This window comes from Micrasema longulum, unplaced genomic scaffold, assembly GCF_059751315.1.
Source record: "Micrasema longulum isolate JH-2025_06_02 unplaced genomic scaffold, ASM5975131v1 h1tg002268l, whole genome shotgun sequence".
Classification (NCBI taxonomy): Eukaryota; Metazoa; Arthropoda; class Insecta; order Trichoptera; family Brachycentridae; genus Micrasema; species Micrasema longulum.
The window spans coordinates 5,688-25,097 of NW_028279426.1; the positions used below are offsets into that span (position 1 = coordinate 5,688).

The window sequence follows — 19,410 nt, forward strand, 5'->3', positions numbered from 1 at the left end:
CACGCGGAGTTATTTCAGAAATATAAAACTTTAAAAAATCGTAGCGCTGATAATACGATATTTTAAAATTAAAAAAAAATAGTTTTTGACTTAATTTAATAGTCTATTAAAAATAAAAAAAATCACTGAACTTCCTCATTGAAGATAACTCAATAAGTTTCCATTCTAATCGGGGCCAGTAATCTCCAAATCGATAATGATTTTTTTATACAATTCAAAAGTCTGTTCAAATCAAATAAAAAATAAGTCAGAGTTTTTAGGTGCTGTTTTTGGGGTATTTTGGAGGACATGTAACTAAATTAAGGTGAATCATTTTAAAATACTGCTCTGTGGGTGAAATAGCACGAAAACTCTGACCAAGCGTTTTTGACTCAATGCCTGCTCTCAGTTGATTTTTAAAAAGTCAATTGAATGGAGATAAGTTTGCCTCATAGTGTAGTGGTTGATGCGTGTTTCAATCGTGCTTCAGGTCTTGAGATCGATCCCTGGCAGGAATAACGTGAAATATTTATTTTAAAGGTGGTTTACTCCAATGTTTCATTTAAGAACTGAAATGCAATCACGATTTTTTTTAAAACATCAAAAGATAATATAAAATCATAATGTTTGAGACAGTTAACACAGACCATCAGCGTCAAATAATTAACTTTACTGGCTTAAACGCACTTTACTGGCTGAAAACCACCTATTCTTGAGATTTTTTGAGGTTATAATATGGAGATTTTAAGAACAAATAATTTGACAAATAAGACAAATAATTAGACTGCAATTAACAAAGTGTCTTAATCATTTTTTCAAACAAATGATATAACTACGTACATTTATTATAATTTATTACCACCAGAAACCTCATTGATTTCGTAATTTTTAATGCCTTTAAATAATTTGACCCTTAGGTTAGTTGTGATTCCAAAAATATCATGTAAATAAAATTGAAGGTTTCATCGGTAAACGTTTTTTCTTTTTTTTTTGTGAAAACATGATAATTTTGAAACTAAGCCATGAAAAATTTAGAGGATTTTATAAATTCATGATCAGCTTAGTCACTCAATTATCAAAATTATCACTGACGAATGCCTACAGAAGAGTACAAGACCGTTTCATTTGGACAGGCTGTTCACAGCTGAGCCATGCCCAGGAGTCAGGCGTGATCACCACACTCAGACATGAGGCACGGATTGAAGAGAGATCAGTTGATAAAGCTCTAATAATGACTAAATATAACTGCACTTTTAATCAGTTTCCTCAAAATTTCTCATTTATTGGTTGTTATCAGTATACAGACGACATACTCGCATTAAAACAGATTTTTTTCACAAACATTAAAAACAAAATCGGTGTAGTATAATATTTTTGATTGCTCATGATAACAAATTAGCATTCAAGAGTCTTTAAGGAATTATTATAAGTATCATTTATTATTAAAACAGCTTAATCCTAGACCATTTGTAAACCTTTACTGATACTTTCTACATGTTCCTTAGCTTTCATCCTTAAGGCTGCTATTGATGTTGTCCTCGGATCCTGCACATCATTTCTGTTCTGGAAGTTGATTTGGTGGTTGATCTGTTGTTGAGTTGCTGGACTGGGCGGCCGCTCTACGAGGGCTGGTGCGAGATAGCTGGGGTACCCAGTTTGAGGGTGGCTGAGGAAGCCAGGTAGGGCAGAAAGGATCGGAGGAGAGAGCCAGGGATCCACTGGGAGCTGTAGACCTTGACCTGAACACGCCATGCGGGAGAGAGAACTGACAGCGTGGTATTCGCTGAGGCCTAATCTCGCTGCTTCCATTTTCTCCTGCCGACGCCATTTTGCACGGCGATTTTGAAACCAGACCTGAAACAAAACAAAACATAAATTAGAATTTGCATTCAATAATATGATATTAAAATTGACATTTAAAAGTGGTTGTCAATGAAATATTGTTTAAAAATAAAATAAATAACAGTATTTTATAATGCCTAAATATTAATAAACTTGGCTGGATTTAACTTCCTAGGGAGCTATCAAGATTGACATTAATTTATTGCAACAAAGAAAAAAATTATTTTTGAGAAAGGAATTTGGAAGTCTATCTTTGAATTCATAAAAGTAAACAGATAGAAGAGTTAGGAAATGTGGATTGTTCCGGACGCGTGAATTCATATGCGAAATAAAAAAAACTTATGTGGCATAAAAGTACTCGCTAAAAACCCTGGTATTTGTAAGCTGAGTGCTAGGCACGCAACAAAAACAAACGTTCGCTTGGACCAGGTGGAAAGTTTTTTTTAGGGCTATTGAGGTTGACTTGTAGTCGGTGGAGTCGTACCAATACGTACTTTTACTTAATTTCCCCTTCCAAAGCCAAATCCGGAAAGCATCAAGCTATTAGATAGAAGGTGAGCTACTTAACATCCTCAGCTTTAACCAGCGATTCCCTAGAATGAGGTTCCTTTTATGATGTAAAGCATCACATTAACATATAATCTATATAGGTGTTTCTGTTTCTGTATCTGCAATGCAGAGCCTACATCTAGAAGTTTCTGAAAGGTTCATTCAAGCAAGGTGTTAGTTTATTCTGCAGTGCCCTGTAAAGGAAGACCTCAGGAATGGTAGGCGTACTCTCTAACCACTAAACGACAAGGCGCTCGTCAGGAGGTTATATTAAAAAACGGTCATTGCACTTTTGTTAAATTTGAGTAAATGTGAAGTAGAACAAATTTGAAATAGAACAGTGAAGTATATCTGGGTAGTATGTTTACTAGAGATGGAAATATGGACAAGGATATTGAAAGGAGGGTTTGTGCCGGTAACAGAGTTAATGGTGCCTTAGAGTCTGTCGTAGCAAATAAGTGTCTATCGCAAGAGGCTAAATAAGCAGTTCATAATGGAGTTCTGGTACCAACCCTAATGTATGGAAGCGAAGCATGGAGTTGGAAAAAAAGGGACGAAAGTAGACTGAATGCTGTTGAAATGCGATCCCTCAGGCGAATGTGCGGAAAAACAATGTATGATAGGTGCCCTAATGTCGAAATTAGAGCAGAATGCAAGGCTATGTTAAGCATTATCGACAAAATTAAGAAAGGTCTTTTGCGACGGTTCGGTCATGTGGAGCGAATGAATGATGAAAGAACGGCTAAAAAGATTTGTGATGCGAATGTGTCTGGTTGTAGAAGTCGAGGAAGGCCGAGAAAGACATGGCATGATCAAGTACAACAAATTCTTGAAAGTGGTCATGTGAAAAGTCGGAATAATCGACGTGCGTGCATGAGAAGATGTATGAATGTGAAGGAAGCAAAGGAAGTGTGCCAGGACAGAGTGGTGTGGCGTTCTATCCTCTCTGCCTACCCCTCCGGGGAAATGGCGTGATGGTTAGTTAGTTAGTTAACAGTGAAGTACTTGACCAAATTTGAAATAGAACAGTGATGTACTTGACCAAATTTGAAAGAGAACAGTGAAATATTTGACTAAATTTGAAATTCAACAATTTTAAAACATAAAAAGAAGTGATAATTTATTGATACAGTTGAAGCAAAAGCGATGCCCAAAAATGAATGTACACAAATATTCTGGAAAAAAATAAATAAATTTGACCATTTTTTAAAATGACCTCCTGATTTATTTCCACTCGATTCTTATCCAGGATTTTCACATGAGAACCGGCATCGGATTGTGTTTTTTTTTACACAAATAACTATATTCTTAATTCGCGCGTACATAGAGGACTTTTATTTATTTAGATGTGGATTACCACGGATATATTTAATTAAAATGATAGTAATTTAAATGCAAATAACTAAGGACTAGCGCCACCACCCCCTCCTGTAGTGCCATGGGTAGCCCCACTACGCGGCGTTACTAAACAAACAATCCAGCGCCCTTAATATTATTTATCGTCCCGTGAGACTTTCGTGACACCCTGTGAGCAGTCGACAGTTACACGAACCTTAATCTACAGGGTGCAAATAGACATTTAAAAAATAATATTTTTAGTCAAGCTAATGTTTTAGTTATAACGTAATTGAGGATCGTTTTTTTCAAATCGAGGTATTCGCACCACAAAGAAATTAAGTTTTTTTCAAATTTATATATATCAAAAGCAAGGTTAGTATGTGGGTCCTCGATAAACTGAATAACTAACCACTGGACCGATTTACATGCGATTTTCAGCGAAATATAGATCTTTGATATAAGCATGTTTATAGTCTTCAATTTATTAATTAGAAAAAAAAGTTAGAAGCGTAAATGCTTTTTTTATCGTTTTCCAGGGCTGTATTTGCCGAGAATGTATATATAAAAAAATAAAGGGTATAATTTTTTTGTGTCTAAAATATATAAAAAAATAAAGGGTATAATTTTTTTGTGTGTAAAAAAATTTTATTTTTGAATATTTGCAAATAATATTAGTTTTAAATGGATATCAATTAGATTAATTCCTTAAATTCCTTCTGATTTCCTGGCAGAATGGACGTGAAATGTTGATTTCGAAGGTTTTTTACACTCAATTTTCCATTTTTCCTTTATTGGCAACTGTTGCGTTAGACAAATCACCTTATTTTTGTGTAATAGTTTATCGAAAAACGGTGCATTTGGTTTACTAGTGCAGTATCCTATGCACCCCTTTGGCATAAACAATTGCAACAAAACTAAATGCAATCTTATATGTTTACTACTTGATACAATAGATAAAATTAATATTTTATTTTAGTTATTGTGAATTTATATTTATTTTCTGTTTTTATTTTAAATCCTTTAAGTGTTTTTTCCTCATGTACTCGTATCTTTAATTAATTATAAATTCTTATAAATAAATAACTATAATAGCGTAAGTCACCCTCCAAGAACAAAAGTTAGTCTTTTTTTGTAGAGTTACAGTTATAACGTTTACTAGATATATAAAAGTAAATTTGTATAGAATAATAAAAACATGTACAATTTATGAAATATATTGATGAATAAAAGTATTATTAAATAAATATAGTTAGTTACAAAAAAATATCCTAATAATACAAACATTGTTTTGCCGATGCGGTGCCATATGCACCATTGGATGCCAATGGACATCACTTAAATATTACTTAAACTCTAAACTTCATTGTCAAATAAAATGTTTAAAAATAAAAATGTATATAGGGGCTAGATTTCTTACTGTCCATGCGCTCTGTAGCTGCAAGACGTGCTGTTATCTAGCTCCTATATATCATAATTGTAATATTTCATAATTGGAGACGAGGAACTAGAATCCCAACCGTCCATGCGCTCTGTAGCTGCAAGACGTGCTGGGATATTTATTTACTATACAGTGCCCTTGAGGTGATTTTCACAAAAATGGCGCTATATAAATCATCCAAACATTATTATTATTATTATATAATGATGTCACAGAAACAATAAAACCGTTTATTTCATGTAAAATACTTCAATCAACTTTTGCGAACAAAAAGTTATGTTTTAATTATGTGTATGATTTTTTTGATAGTTTTTTATTACCTAACATTCCTTTTCAGAAGTGTTTGTCAACCCTTGAATATGATTTAGAGCCGTGATGGTTTCGTGGGTAGGGGCGAAGAGTGTCTTTCTGTACCAGCCCCCACTTTACCCGAGGGGGTAGGTGGAGGTGCTATTACTCACATACAGTATGTTTATTATGTTAAATCGCTCTGCCTCTATGAGGAAAGTGATAGGCGAACTCTTAACGAAAGATCTATGGAAAATCTACATTCATGTAAACTGTTTTGAGACACCATTAGATTTATATAAATTATCCTTATATTATAATATTCACTAGTCTAAAGATGTCCGTTAGAGGGTGAAAGCGCTAATTGATCAAATAAATAAGTGGAAGTGTACCAAGTATTTTTAATTGGTAACTTATATTTGGATTCCTAGTTTAATCATGCATAGATTGTAAAAAATAGACTAGTAAGAAAACTATAAATGACTTACGCAATTGTTTTATAATAATATGTAAACATGTTTTTTGTAATGCTCTTGGTTTTTCAAAATAGAATAAATATTCAAATAAGCAAAAAAAAATGGTTTCATAAAAATCAACTACTTTGAACGATGACACAATTTCTTGTGAATCAATCAATCAATTAAGCGTTGATATGTGTTGTGATAGATTTTTGGTTTCCAATAAGCCATATTTTTTAACGTTTGGTTTTTTTTTTTAACAGCTACGGGGCTTTTCTTTTAAATTTCAGTAGAGATGTAAATTCAAAATTATAAAACTTTTAAAAAAAACATTGCGATAAAAATACGATATATTAAAATAAGAACTTAAAATTTTTGCTTAGTTTGATAGTCTATCAATAAAACTCCTGAATTTCCCCATTATTAAACAGTAGTTATATGTGTTAAATTATTGAATTATTGTTTAATTATTGTTCACCTATATTATAAAATATTTCGTCTTTTGCTTAACTTAACACGATATTACAGCACCGTATTTTTTAAGGGCTCTTTTAAGTTAAGATTAAAATGAAAATAAATAAATAATAAATGAGTTACGTTCAAACCAAACCAGAATAGTGAATAATACACAGTGTTGCTTGTAAATACCAGTACTTTCATATTCCTTTTTCAAAAACGTTCTCTATCTCTGTTGTAACCTAAATTAAAAATTATTCATGTTTTTATTTGTACAGAGTAGATTTTTATGTAAAAACTTATCGAATATTAAATTAAAAAGAAACTTTTTTTATGTTATCGTTTTGAAACAGCTACACGTCACTTTCAAATATAGAACATGCAAATCGTGACTGCTGATTCGTGACCACGTGACTCATTAATTGAATTTATAATTATTTTAGTAAACCTTGTTGGTCGCTGAAGGGATTCCTGGGATTTAATGTGTTAACTAGTGAAGGGTAGTTTAATTGAGTCTGAGAACTCTTTGAGAAACGATATTGGCATACATACTACTTTGTTATTGAAAAAAAAGAAATTAAAAGTATTCTTATAAAGATACCAGTCTCGAAGATGTTGCGAACGCGATGAAACCGGTCACTGAATATTCCAAATTTGTGGGATAAAGTGTCACTTGTTTTTTATTTATATAATAAATTAAAATTAACTTCTAACAAGAATTTTCACTTACAAACCTAAATGTTTTGTTTACAGTACTCATAAAAATAACGTAGTTTTGGATTTTTCTCTTTCGTACATAAATATCAATATTAGTTTATACGGTCTCAGTATATACCGATTAAGATAGCCGTTCATGATCGCGGCTCGGGAGTGTATCCGTAATTGAATTGAAATAAATTGAAATATTTTTATATTATTGTAAAATTTATTAACATAGCTATTTTTCTTCTAGTTGCCGTTGTTTACTTATTGATTGTAACAGATTGCATGCTGTGAACAATTAATTGTAATGTGTGATGGATTTAAAACAAAAAATACGTTTATTTCAAATTAACTTAACTCTTAAAAACGTAAATATAAATTCATTTTTTCGTACCATAAATTTTAATGTACACTCTCCATTATAAAATGTGTATAATATTATGCTTATCTAATTAAAATCTTATCGCTTTGCTGCATGGGAGGTTGAAAAGAAATATTGTTTTTTTAACATCGTTAATCAGAGTTTAATTTGGAATTATTAATTAATCATTATTTTCTTCTGGAAAATTCGAAAACGCACTTTCTTGTATATTTTTATCATATATATTATATTATGTTAGTTATTTCTACACTGTTTTATAAAAAAAAATACGTTTGTTTTTATGTTATGTGGGAGAATAAGCTTTTGCCATTTGCCATTTTACGGCCATAAAAATAATGATTGTAAGTAAAGTTGAATACATAGAATTAAGAATGGTCCAGAAGCCGCATACGTACATCAAACAGAAGGCGACTCAATCACTCATAAATGAGTAGGTTTACGTTTTGACCCATTACCATCTTTGTAAACGTCGCTCAGTACGCAACTCCTGATTTGAATTCAACTATGCCGTGTTGTGTCCTTTTAAAGTGTAGAAATACTGCTAAGATCTTAAAGAAACAAGATGCAATCACATTTCATGTGTAATTAGCAAATGACTGTGTATATAACAAATGAATAATTAAATATTTTTTCCGTCTGTCAGATTGTCGAAGAAATAAAATTAAAATTTCGTTAGTATTGCCAAGGTAGTAATTTTTTTTACCCTACTTTGCTCATCTAATGAGAGAATGAATGAAAATTAGATCTCGGATTAAACAACTCTGTGGTGGACATTTGACCGACATTATCTTCAAAACATCAAATATTATTTAACATGATATAAAAATATCAGTTTTATGTAAAATTAAGTTTGTTTTATATTAAAGCTCATTAATTCAATTACTCTTATTAAATGACCATTTACTTATCTACTCTGTTGTGTTAATCAATATTTCCGCGTGCACAATAAAATTTTAGAAAAATTAACATATTGCTTTTTTTTTACCTTACATTTGTGTTATGATTTTTTTCCCCCATCAAGCAACATTACGCTGTGACCTCACAAATTCGCGCGGCGAAAGTAGGGCATAGTGAGGGAATCATTGGATACAGTCCGATGTATTCAAATATGATTCTATGCTCCTTCTGGACTTTTCTTAATTCTATGGTTTAATATATATTTTTTAACCCAATCCTGTGATGTAATGGCCTGGAAAATCGCATTTAATTTATTTATTAAATTGATATCTCGGCAACTACTTTAGATATTACCACCATTTTTTGTAATATTCTCTTCAAGTAAACTTTAACGTCTAAGAAAAAATATATAAATGACGCATTTAGGTTTATTTGGCAATTTTGTATTAAATACATTTTTGTATTAATATCATCCTTTAGGATCTCAAAAATTAAAAAAAATATCAAGTACACCGAGACAAATATATGAAACATTCGTTTGAGAGAAAGAGATGTTATCTAATTGGATAACTAAGCAAGACACGTATTTAATTTTAATAAGATGAAAAGAGACAGTGATTATGAGGCGATCATTTCCTAACCTCAGGTTACTGCACAGTGACTCGAGGGAGTTTTTTTAGCACAGTATGTTAAAGATTAAGCTTGTTTGGTAAAAAAGGTTTTTACGTTAATCTTAAATTACACATATAACCATACCTTGTTCCAATCGAAACTAGGAGATCGTAAAGATTGTACGTTTCCGTGTCCCTGTAGGAATTAATAAAGCCTTATCAAACGTCAACAATCATTTTAGAAGCTTAAACAACAAAACAAAAACACAAATTGAAATTATTTATCGTACAAGTAACACACCCTTATCCTGAAATATAATTTTCAGTGGATGAATTAATTATACTTGTAGAGAGTAGTTTGTTAACTAATCGTTTGTTTTGAATTAGAAAAAAAATCATTTGTTATTTTTTTCTTGAAATGAAAATCTTAATTAACCTTTTAATGCGCAATGAATTTTTTTGTTTTTTTTATTTGCTTTAAGATAGGCAAAAGGATGAGCTTATCCAGAGACCAAAATACGCATTATGAGTTAGAAACTCGCTTTAAATATATCTTTTCTTCAAGATCGTTGAAATAAATCTGACCCACTGGTCCTATTTAAGATTCTCAACTTACTCTTTGATGCGCCTGAATTACTAAGCTCAATAAAATTAAATATTCCAACTAGAAATCTCAGGCAAAACTAACTCTTTCATATAGATAATCAAATTCAATTATAAACACCTCTCTCCCGCTTCCACTTCCACCAAGTCTACTATATACCATTGTGTCTTTCTAATTTCTTTTATAATAATTTTCTGTATTTAAATATGTCCTGGGCGTATCTATGAAACTAAATAAATAAATAGTACGATAATTTTTAAGTAAAACACAAGAATTTATTTAAACAAACGTATTACTTTTCATTGTTTTTTTTCAGTTTGAGAAAAACCTTAATATTATTTAGTTAAAACATCTACCTACATAAGGGAAAATATATGCTTAATTTGTTTGAGAAGACATCTCGCATCTCGAGTATTGTTAAGATTCATTAAAAAAATATGTATTAATCTTTTCTCATCATTAAAAAATATATGTATGAAAAAAAGATTTTTACGTGTAGTAACAATATAAAATAGATTATGTTTTCTTTACTACCATTGTCCATTTTATGGAAATATCTTTTTGGCTTTGAGTATATACATACCTAATATTTGTTTACTTTAAATATTTATGTAGAACTGTTGCTTTCCCAATAAATAAAATAAATAAATAAATAAAAACAAAAGACAAAAATCCATATATTTGGGTTAATGATAAAAATGGAAATCTTAAAAAACACGATTAAGTTTTCTTTTATTGTTTTTTTTTCCTTGCTTCGTGTTATTAACTATCTCTTTAAACAATGACAGGTCCACAACAAGCGGATTTCACTATATTTCATTCAATTCGGATTCCTAGTATAATCGATACAATTGTAAAAGGTGCCAAGTACGATGTCGCGTGAAGGTATTTAGTGATTGATGGGACTTGGACAGTTTTATTGCTCTAACAACGAGCTGTCATACACTATAAAAATATATTTATAGGTTACGACACGGTACAAACTAAGCTTTAGATATACGGCAGACGCGATCACGCAAGCTTTCTTTATTTACAAGGGCATATTATAATTAAATATACCTTTTTTGTTGCGAACTAATATAATATTTTTATTATAAATTGATTTAATCCTGATAATATGTATCTTCTGCCAGCTCATCAGAGTTCCGTAAGGCTGTAGTCGGGTAAAACGCAAAAAAATGAGGAAATTATACGATTTTGCCATTTTAAACGATTGTTTTCATTTTAAACGAACATAAATTATATGAAAATAATAATTTTAAAGGGTATTTCTATTCAAAACCTTTCTTCAAAATTGTATATAACTAAAATATAATTACTTTTCGACTGGCAAATTACGCCATTTGAATTAAAAATTCAGACTAAACTTTGGTATCTCGATTTTTATAAAAAGACTTAGAAGATAATTCTGGTTATAATATTCAATTTATAACAATATCTTATACAGGTTTTTATAACCTTCATACCGGTACCGGTAAGGGCCGTTTCTTTAACCGGTTTCTTAAAAAATTACAATTCTATAAAAAAAGGTTTCAACTAAAATATTTAAACAACTATTTTTTTTAGTATTACCGAAGGCATAATTTTACATAAATATAAAGGAAAATGTAAAAAAAAAAATGTGATTTAAAATTGTTTTTTTTTAAACAAAAAATCTGATTTTTCTTCGGCCATTTAAATTTTCAATTAATTATCTTTAAACCATTTGAAATAATTTTTATTCAATACTTAGTTTAAATTTATTCTAATCTAGGAATCTAGGCATTTACAGGGCTTATGATCTGTCATTGGCTGGTTTAAGTGGCCAGATTCCCTTCTCAAAAATGTTTTTTCCCTCTCTGTTGCAACAAATTGCAACAGAGTGCAACAAATTTAAATATGAACAACTCCCTAGGGAGAAAATTCAGCCAGTCTGCAAGCATTTGGACTTACTCAAAACATTGTTCAATACTTAGTCTTTGTATGGAAATTGAGATTCTAGAGTTTAGTCTAAATTTGAAATAGCGTAATCTGCCGGTAGAAAAGTAATTATACTTTAGTTATGTACAAAATATTTTTTTTTTTATTAAGGTACATTTTTAACAGAAATACCTTTAAAAAATGTTGTGTTTATTTTATTTTTTTTAATCATTGTACGATTTTTTTAAAAATGGTAAAATCGTATGGTTTCCTCATTTTTCGTGCGTTTTACCCAACTACGCCCTTAAGGTATTCAGAAGCCGTGTTATGCTTTATATTCTGAAATCAAAATGGCAGATAAATAAATCTGAATTAACATTAAATATCAAAATTAATTTCGATTGTTTTAACATTACGATATATTAGTATAATTTCACTAAACACGAAGTAATTGAGTTGTATTAAGTGAGCTTTGTATAAACTGTGACTAAAGAACCCTTTTTAACGAGTGAATTTCATTACGGAATAATAAGGGTACATTTAGGGTAACCAAATGTTAATAAATTTTTATCACTAAAATAAACATTTTTCGTTTTTTTTTTATTTTTGAAATTAATTTTTAAGCCCTTAATTAGGTTATAACATTTATTAAAGAAATATAAATTTAATAGTTTATTGTAAAAGATTATATTTTCAACACACTTAAAAAAGTTTTTTGTTTGGTTTGATTTCAGTCCCTGATTTTATAAAATAAATTTTGTGTTTTTCCTCTACGTTGCAACAAATTAAGATCTTAATTACTCTCTAAGGGAGAAATCTAGCCCGTCTATAAACATTTAGGCATACTGAAAACATTTTTGATTAAACTAACTGGTAAAATGAGAAAGCATACAATTTTAAAAATGTTTTTAGCCGTTACCTAGTAGATGAAATGGTTTAAACAGATAAATCTTATCCACATCAATAAAGGTTTTAGCTCTTTTAATTCACAAAAGTGAACAAATGAGGAAATTTTAAAACATAAGCACAATGTGTAAAACGGTCACTTAAACCAGCTGATGACAGATCTTCTACATATCCTTTTGCAAAAAAAAACCTATATGTTGCAATGAATTTAAATAATAAATTAAATTAATTTTCTAACTACATGGTAACCCTACGTTAATATTCGATTTAAGGGTTGTTTTATATACTCAAAATCATTTAGGGTCCCTTTATTGCTTGGTAAAAAACACAACAGATGTCTCTAGTGTGTTGCAAAATGATTTCTTGATTGTGATGAAGTTATTCGATTGTGTATTTTGGATTATTTCTCAATCAAAACCCCTTCATATAAAATATCTATTTGTTTGAAATACAATAGTACTTGATAGATCAATCAACTATTTAAGGGAACGGACTTGTTTTCATAATTGAATTATTCAATATTATACTTGACGAATAACAGATAATCGATTAAAAATAATTACGAATTAAGGTAAAATATATAATGAGGAAGTACAGTGCTACGGGAAACTGGGAATAAAAATATTATTCTAGGCTCGGTAAAAATTCAAGTATTAAATTTTACACTTATTTGTTAATAAATTTGTATAAACCACTTAATTTTTTGATGACGTCATCTGTATATGGATTGGATCAGATCGTCAATTAGATTCATTTTTAAATTTATTAAATTCCTTCCATCAGAAAATACAATTTACTTTAGAAATTGAATCAAATTCACAACTTTACTCTTTAGATTTAACTTTAATTAATACAAAAAATAAAATTGAATTTAAAATATTTAGAAAACCGACATATACAGATGCGGTCATCCATAAATCTTCTAATCATCCTTTATCACATAAACAATCTGCTTTCCATTCTATGATACATCGGCTTACTTCAATACCACTAAATAAAAATAATTTTGACTTAGAATTAAATACTTTAAAGAGTATTGCTTTCAATAATGGCTATGAACTAAATATAATTGACAATATTTTGAATAAAAATCTTAAATTAAACTATAGGAAAAAATACTTATACAGTTCCCAAAGTATTTCCAATAAAAATGAGAACTGGCGTAGAATTTTGTACATTAATTCATTTTCTAATAATATAGCACAAATTTTACCTAACAATATTAGGCCAGCTTTTTATACTAATAATAACATAGGTAAAATATTAACAAATTGTAAAGATAAGGATGATAAATTAAATCATTCGGGAATTTATAAATTAAATTGTTTAAATTGCCCAAATTTTTATATTGGAAAAACTTCACGTAAATTTAAAGTTAGAATCAAAAAACATAAAAGATGTCTGAGTAATAATAATTTTTTTAGAATTCGCAAATCATCTTATATCCGAAAACCATGAATTTAATCAAAAAACGTGTGTAGAAATTTTGCATGTCAATAAAAATGGTTTTCGTTTAGATAATTTAGAACGATTAGAAATTAGTAAAGCCATTAATCAAAAACTTCAAATAATAAATAATCAATTAAATTTAACTTCGAGTCCTCTTTTAAAACTATTCCCGTTATGATTTATTTTATCTTCTTTCTCTCTCTTTCTTTCAATTTTCTGTCTCTTTCATACAATATTTTATTATATAAATAGCAACGCGTGTAATTATAAGTTAGTTAAATTCCTGACGATGAGGTAGTAACCTCGAAACCGGTCGACGTGTAATTATAAAAAAAAATAAAAAATTAAGTGGTTTGTACAAATTTATTAACAAATAAGTGTAAAATGTCATACCACAAAGTGAAAAATGTTTTTGAAAACAATAATATATTAAATTTTACGCTGAATTTTCATGGACATCTATAAAACAAATAATTAAAATGATTTTAATAAACATTAACCACTTGGAACAACGTCACTAGTTCTTTTGAATCAGCCAGTGATAATGTTGTGATAGATATTCTGTTTACAGGAAGCCAACTGATCAAAAAAGGCTGCATGGTGAATGTTACTCAGTGTGTAAATGACAGGCCACAAGTCCTGTAAATGTTTAGATCATCACATCTCTTTTGCACTAAATTTCAGTTTTAATAACTCTTTTTTAAGGGCGATTTACAAAGTGATTATATAAAGATATAAAATTAATTTTAACTTTAACTTTTTAATTTAAGAAAAATAATGTACTTTTTCATACTAATTTTCCACCACATGCTAAGAATTTATTCAAATGATTTAGAGAACAAGTGGGTTTGAAGTTTCTTTCGAAACATCACTTCACTCTCACAGTTTCGGATTTCTGCTGGGAAAGCATTCCATGCCGTAGGGCCTGCGACTGCAAATGCACGTTCGCCGAATTTAGTGCGCTGTTTGCGTAGAGGTATAATAACTTTTCCTTTCAACGTGTTTATATTCTATATCCAGCCATGTTTATATTCATTTGTACATACTAAAATAAAAAGATAAACCAACTGGTACAATTTTTTTTTAAATTAATCCGGTCAGACGAATCTCTCCCAAATTAAAAAGGATATCAGCTCTTTAACTTTACAAAATTCAACAGATAATAGAATTAAATAATTAAGCATAAGTATGTCCAAACATAGCCAGAATTGTGAATGTTCCGCAGTTTGTAAAGTGGCGACACAAACCAGTCAATTACAGGTCATAAGCCCTATAAATCCCTGTAGTTCCATAGCCAGAATTGTGAATGTTCCGCAGTTTGTAAAGTGGCGACACAAACCAGTCAACTACAGGTCATAAGCCCTATAAATCCCTGTAGTTCCACATTTATTTATCTTAATTGTTCTCTATTTTTGTAGTAACATGTTTATTATTTTTCGTACTTTTGAAAAATACAATGATGTTATTTTCTTAGCCATAAAACGGAGCATCTCGCAATCCAATTATTTACGATTTATGAAATAAACTACCCCGCAATTATTTGTTTGATCATAATTCCACATCATCCGATTAATAAAGACATCTTACTAAGGGATTACTTTCAAATAAGGGTGCGCCTTTACATGTCTTCCTGTATTTATATAAATCAAAACAAAGTTGACAGTTCTGAATCAAAATACACAGTAAAGTGACAGACTGGCGATTATAAAAAAGCTTTATTTAATCACTTTTTTTTCTTTTACTTTTTTTTATTTTATTTTGTTTTATTGCTTTATTTTTTATTTTATTTTGTTTTGTAATATTTTACTTTATTTTATTTATTAATAACATTCACCACTATAGGTCATAAACCAACAATTTTCCAATTTTTAAAGGGAGGAAGTCCAGCCTGTTTGCAAACGTTTGGACATACTCAAAATACTATTGTACCTTTACGTTGTTTAATTTTAATTCTCGGTTATTATTATCATTATTATTATACGTAAAATGTTGATGAAAATAATATTTGTAATTTTAACAGTGTTATAAAATTCAAGAAAAAAAAACCGACCCACGGTGAGTAAGTAATACAATAGGAGTAAACTTTAAAAATATTTGAGAAGCTCCGTCCCCACAAACTTTGGCGTCAAGTCTTTAAGCAATAATTAATTATCCTTTGAAGATTTTAATGAAAACCGTTTTTATAAGGTTCGCTGGAAAATTGGAAATTAAGCAATTCTTTCATGAATATAATTTTCTAATTTGCGAATTTAACAATTTCACTAATATTCTTTCTCTTTTATTGTGTTTTCTTTTTTTAACTCATTTTCCTTTTAATTATATTTTAATTTTCCTTTGAAGTCTTTAGTAAAATTAATATTTATTTCACTAACAAGAGACTGGGCTCCTTTGAAATAAGTACAGCCAATCAAATTAAGTGCGAGTTTTATTAAATTTATTGAAGCTTATAAATTCGTTATAATTGAACAGTTGAATTATTTTAAGTCGATAAAAAGTAAGTTTGATATTATTACATTGTTAATACTTAAACTTGACTTTGTTGACAAAATTTCAATCTTCTTCTTTGGCATCGTTCACTCCAATGCGGGATAAAGGCTTCTTCCAAACGTTTCCAGCCTTTTTTGTCGCCCGTTTTTTTCACCAACGCTCTACCAGCTATCGAGGCAGTGACTATGGCCCATCTTTTTTTAGGCCTTCCAACACCTCTTTTGGTAACTCATGGTCTTCACTTTGTTATTCTGGGTGTCAGCCAGTTATTATTTTGTCTCGCCAAGTGTCCTGCCTATAATCATTTTAATTTTGCTGTACTACCCATGATATCTGCGACTCCGATTCAGGGCCTAGTTTAGACATACACCGAGCATCTGTCGTTCCATGGATCTTTGCGTGCATTTCTGTTTATGAATACTTTACTGTATCATAGACATGGCTTCTAGTCCGTATTTTGTCATTGGCAATATACACGAGGCATATACTTGTTGTTTGTGCTCAAACCAAGTGGTACCTGAAAACCAGCACAGACAGAACTTTCAGGTGAGGGGGTCGCCTTTTCTTCTCAAGTCAAAAAACTGGTGAATTTTTTTAACTCAAGCACTTTATTATAACAAAGAACAGTTTATTAAAAATAAAGTGCTGAATCACTGTAGAATCTCTAGATGGGGTCTCGAATTCCTTTTTTGGGCGATCTCCGTTTGTCTCTTTCTTGTTGGGAACTGTCCTTCTCTCTCAAAAACCTAAGATTTAATAATTGCCCTCGATCCCTGGGGCCATTCCCTATTTTGCTGCATCTGGGCGCGCCAATTTTCTAGGACACTCCCTTTTTTATGGTTTATTTTTATTCCATACAAATCTTATAATATCTAATTTAAGATGTAATTACACAATACCTAGGCTAATTATTGCTTACATTATTATAGACTTACACATCTTATAATTCCCTAAAATGATTTATTTAATAAAAATCCAAATAAATTCTACAAATTAATGCTACCCTAGTTTATCTAGCTAAAACATATGAATGTTACATCGAAACTAAATAACAATACATTATTCTTATTCAAGAAAAACAATGTCATCCTATCATTTACTGAGCCAAAGTATTTGCGTATTATTTATGCAATTATTTCAAATTTACTAACTGTAAAAACACACAAATACTCAGCTCCAACGCAACGATTGCATCCTTTTGTAAAGCGCTGTCTGTAATTGGTGCATTCTTAGCCAATGAGAAGTCGTCTTATGTTAACGTAAATAGTAAAAATTAGCGTCGCCTTTGTCCACGGTATCGATCGTTTACGTAAATTGTATGTGCCATAAAGAGTCGACTATATCTCCGGTTGCATCCCGCCTCTAGTTCATTTCAGCTCCGACCTTGTCGCCAACAACACGTATTCAGGATCCCGGTCAGATTTCACAAAATTTATGAGACTCCCTTGGTCCATAATACAACTGCATAAAAAACATTTGTTAGCGAAACAATGTAACCTACTACAATATGTTAAATGAATTTTTTTATTAGGTTTCTTAATAAAATCTACCCTACTCTATTCGCATTACGTTAAATTAATTTTGGAACTAATACTTGTATTATTAAGCGTTGTTCACGCCAGCTGATGCAGAATTCTTGCGTCGATGGTCTCGTTAATCTCTAGTGATAGCGAATGAGGAAAAAGATACAGTTTTTTAAAATACTGTTTTTTATCCAAATTCCGCAATGTCTTATTAATCACAATTGAAAACAGTTGGAAAAGTTGAGTGCCACAATCATTAAATACACAAATCAGCTCAAATAAAACCACAAAGTAATCACACTCTCACACTCGTAACACTCGAAGATGTGTACAAGCCTCGCATGTCACTTAGGACCTTCCGTCATCGTCTTACGGCTTACTAAAAAATGTCACCGAAATAATAATATTTGCCAGTGTTCTAAAAGATAACCGCAGTTTCTTTAAATGGTTACGTATGTAAACACATTTACGTAATAAACGTAACACTCAAGGATGCGTACACTCCTTGCCTGCTACGGTCTGACTTTCCGTCAGCAACTCTACAAGCGCACATGCAGACTCCAAGATGAAGACTGAAACTTGTTACTCTCCCACAAGCTTTCCAAAAACCTATTACAATTGCATTCCACAAAAAATAATACAAACATTTTAGTGCCAAACAAAATATTTCGGAGACCTTTTCAAACTACTAAAAGATTTATTTTCCTTAATAAATGAAATTATATTTAACATCCAAGGACAAAAACATCTTAATTTTGATCTTAATACTTAAGTATGGGACAATTGCCCAGTTATTTGAAATATTACATTAAAAATACAAGGGTACAAAGTATACACAATAAAATAATTATCTCAACTTCAGTAGAAAACATTCAAAATGGCATAAAACAATTATTCACGATATACAACACTTTTGAAAGAAATGAACATGTTGCAAGGTAGAAAACAAAATTCAAAATTACTAATCGGGATACAAAATTGACCAATAAAAGCGTTCTTTGTAAACCATTATTTTAACTCGCCAAATCTTTGGAATGAAGTTGTTAGTGATTTGAATTCGTTTTTTACAAATACATTATTTTATAAACGAAATATGGACAAATTTAGTTTTAGCCCAAACCAGCTTACTGTGACTGGTTTATTTTCTAAATGTATTTTGGATTACCAAAAGCAGCCCCGCCTAATTTACCCTTATTCATTTTGGGAACTCCGTTGTCTGGTTATCTTTACATGGTTTGCTTTTGTGCCTTGAGTATACGTATAAATCAATCACTCCGATTCTATTATTTTTAATGATAATATCTGTGTTCTCATAATTTTGTTTTATGAATATTCGTTTCTAAACCAAACATTTTTGTGCCTCATCTTTGAAAAAGTTCAAAAGGTTTGTTCTATAGAAACAATAACCTACACTAAATATATCAGATACGTGGGAATAACTATTGCCGAGTTCGTAAAGTCTATTTAATACGGCATTACAAGTGTACACTGTCCGTGAATTGTTGCTACAAAAGGGTTTACAATTATTTTCAATGTAAATATGTCTTTTTCTTAATGCCCAGTATATGATTATTATTATTATTATTTATGGCTTAAGTGACT

The 19,410-nt window shown here is 30.3% G+C and overlaps 1 protein-coding gene across 1 annotated transcript in view; it reads right to left on the reverse strand.

Moving 5' to 3' along the window:
- Nucleotides 1-954: 954 nt before the first annotated feature.
- Nucleotides 955-19,410, reverse strand: part of LOC148272624 (retinal homeobox protein Rx1-like) — a 66,107-nt gene continuing 47,651 nt past the window's right edge. Inside the window, exon 3 of the mRNA XM_088239800.1 lies at nucleotides 955-1,833. Within this exon, the coding sequence (XP_088095926.1) occupies nucleotides 1,438-1,833 (396 nt within the window). The 3' untranslated portion in view covers nucleotides 955-1,437. The remainder of the gene's footprint in view (nucleotides 1,834-19,410) is intronic.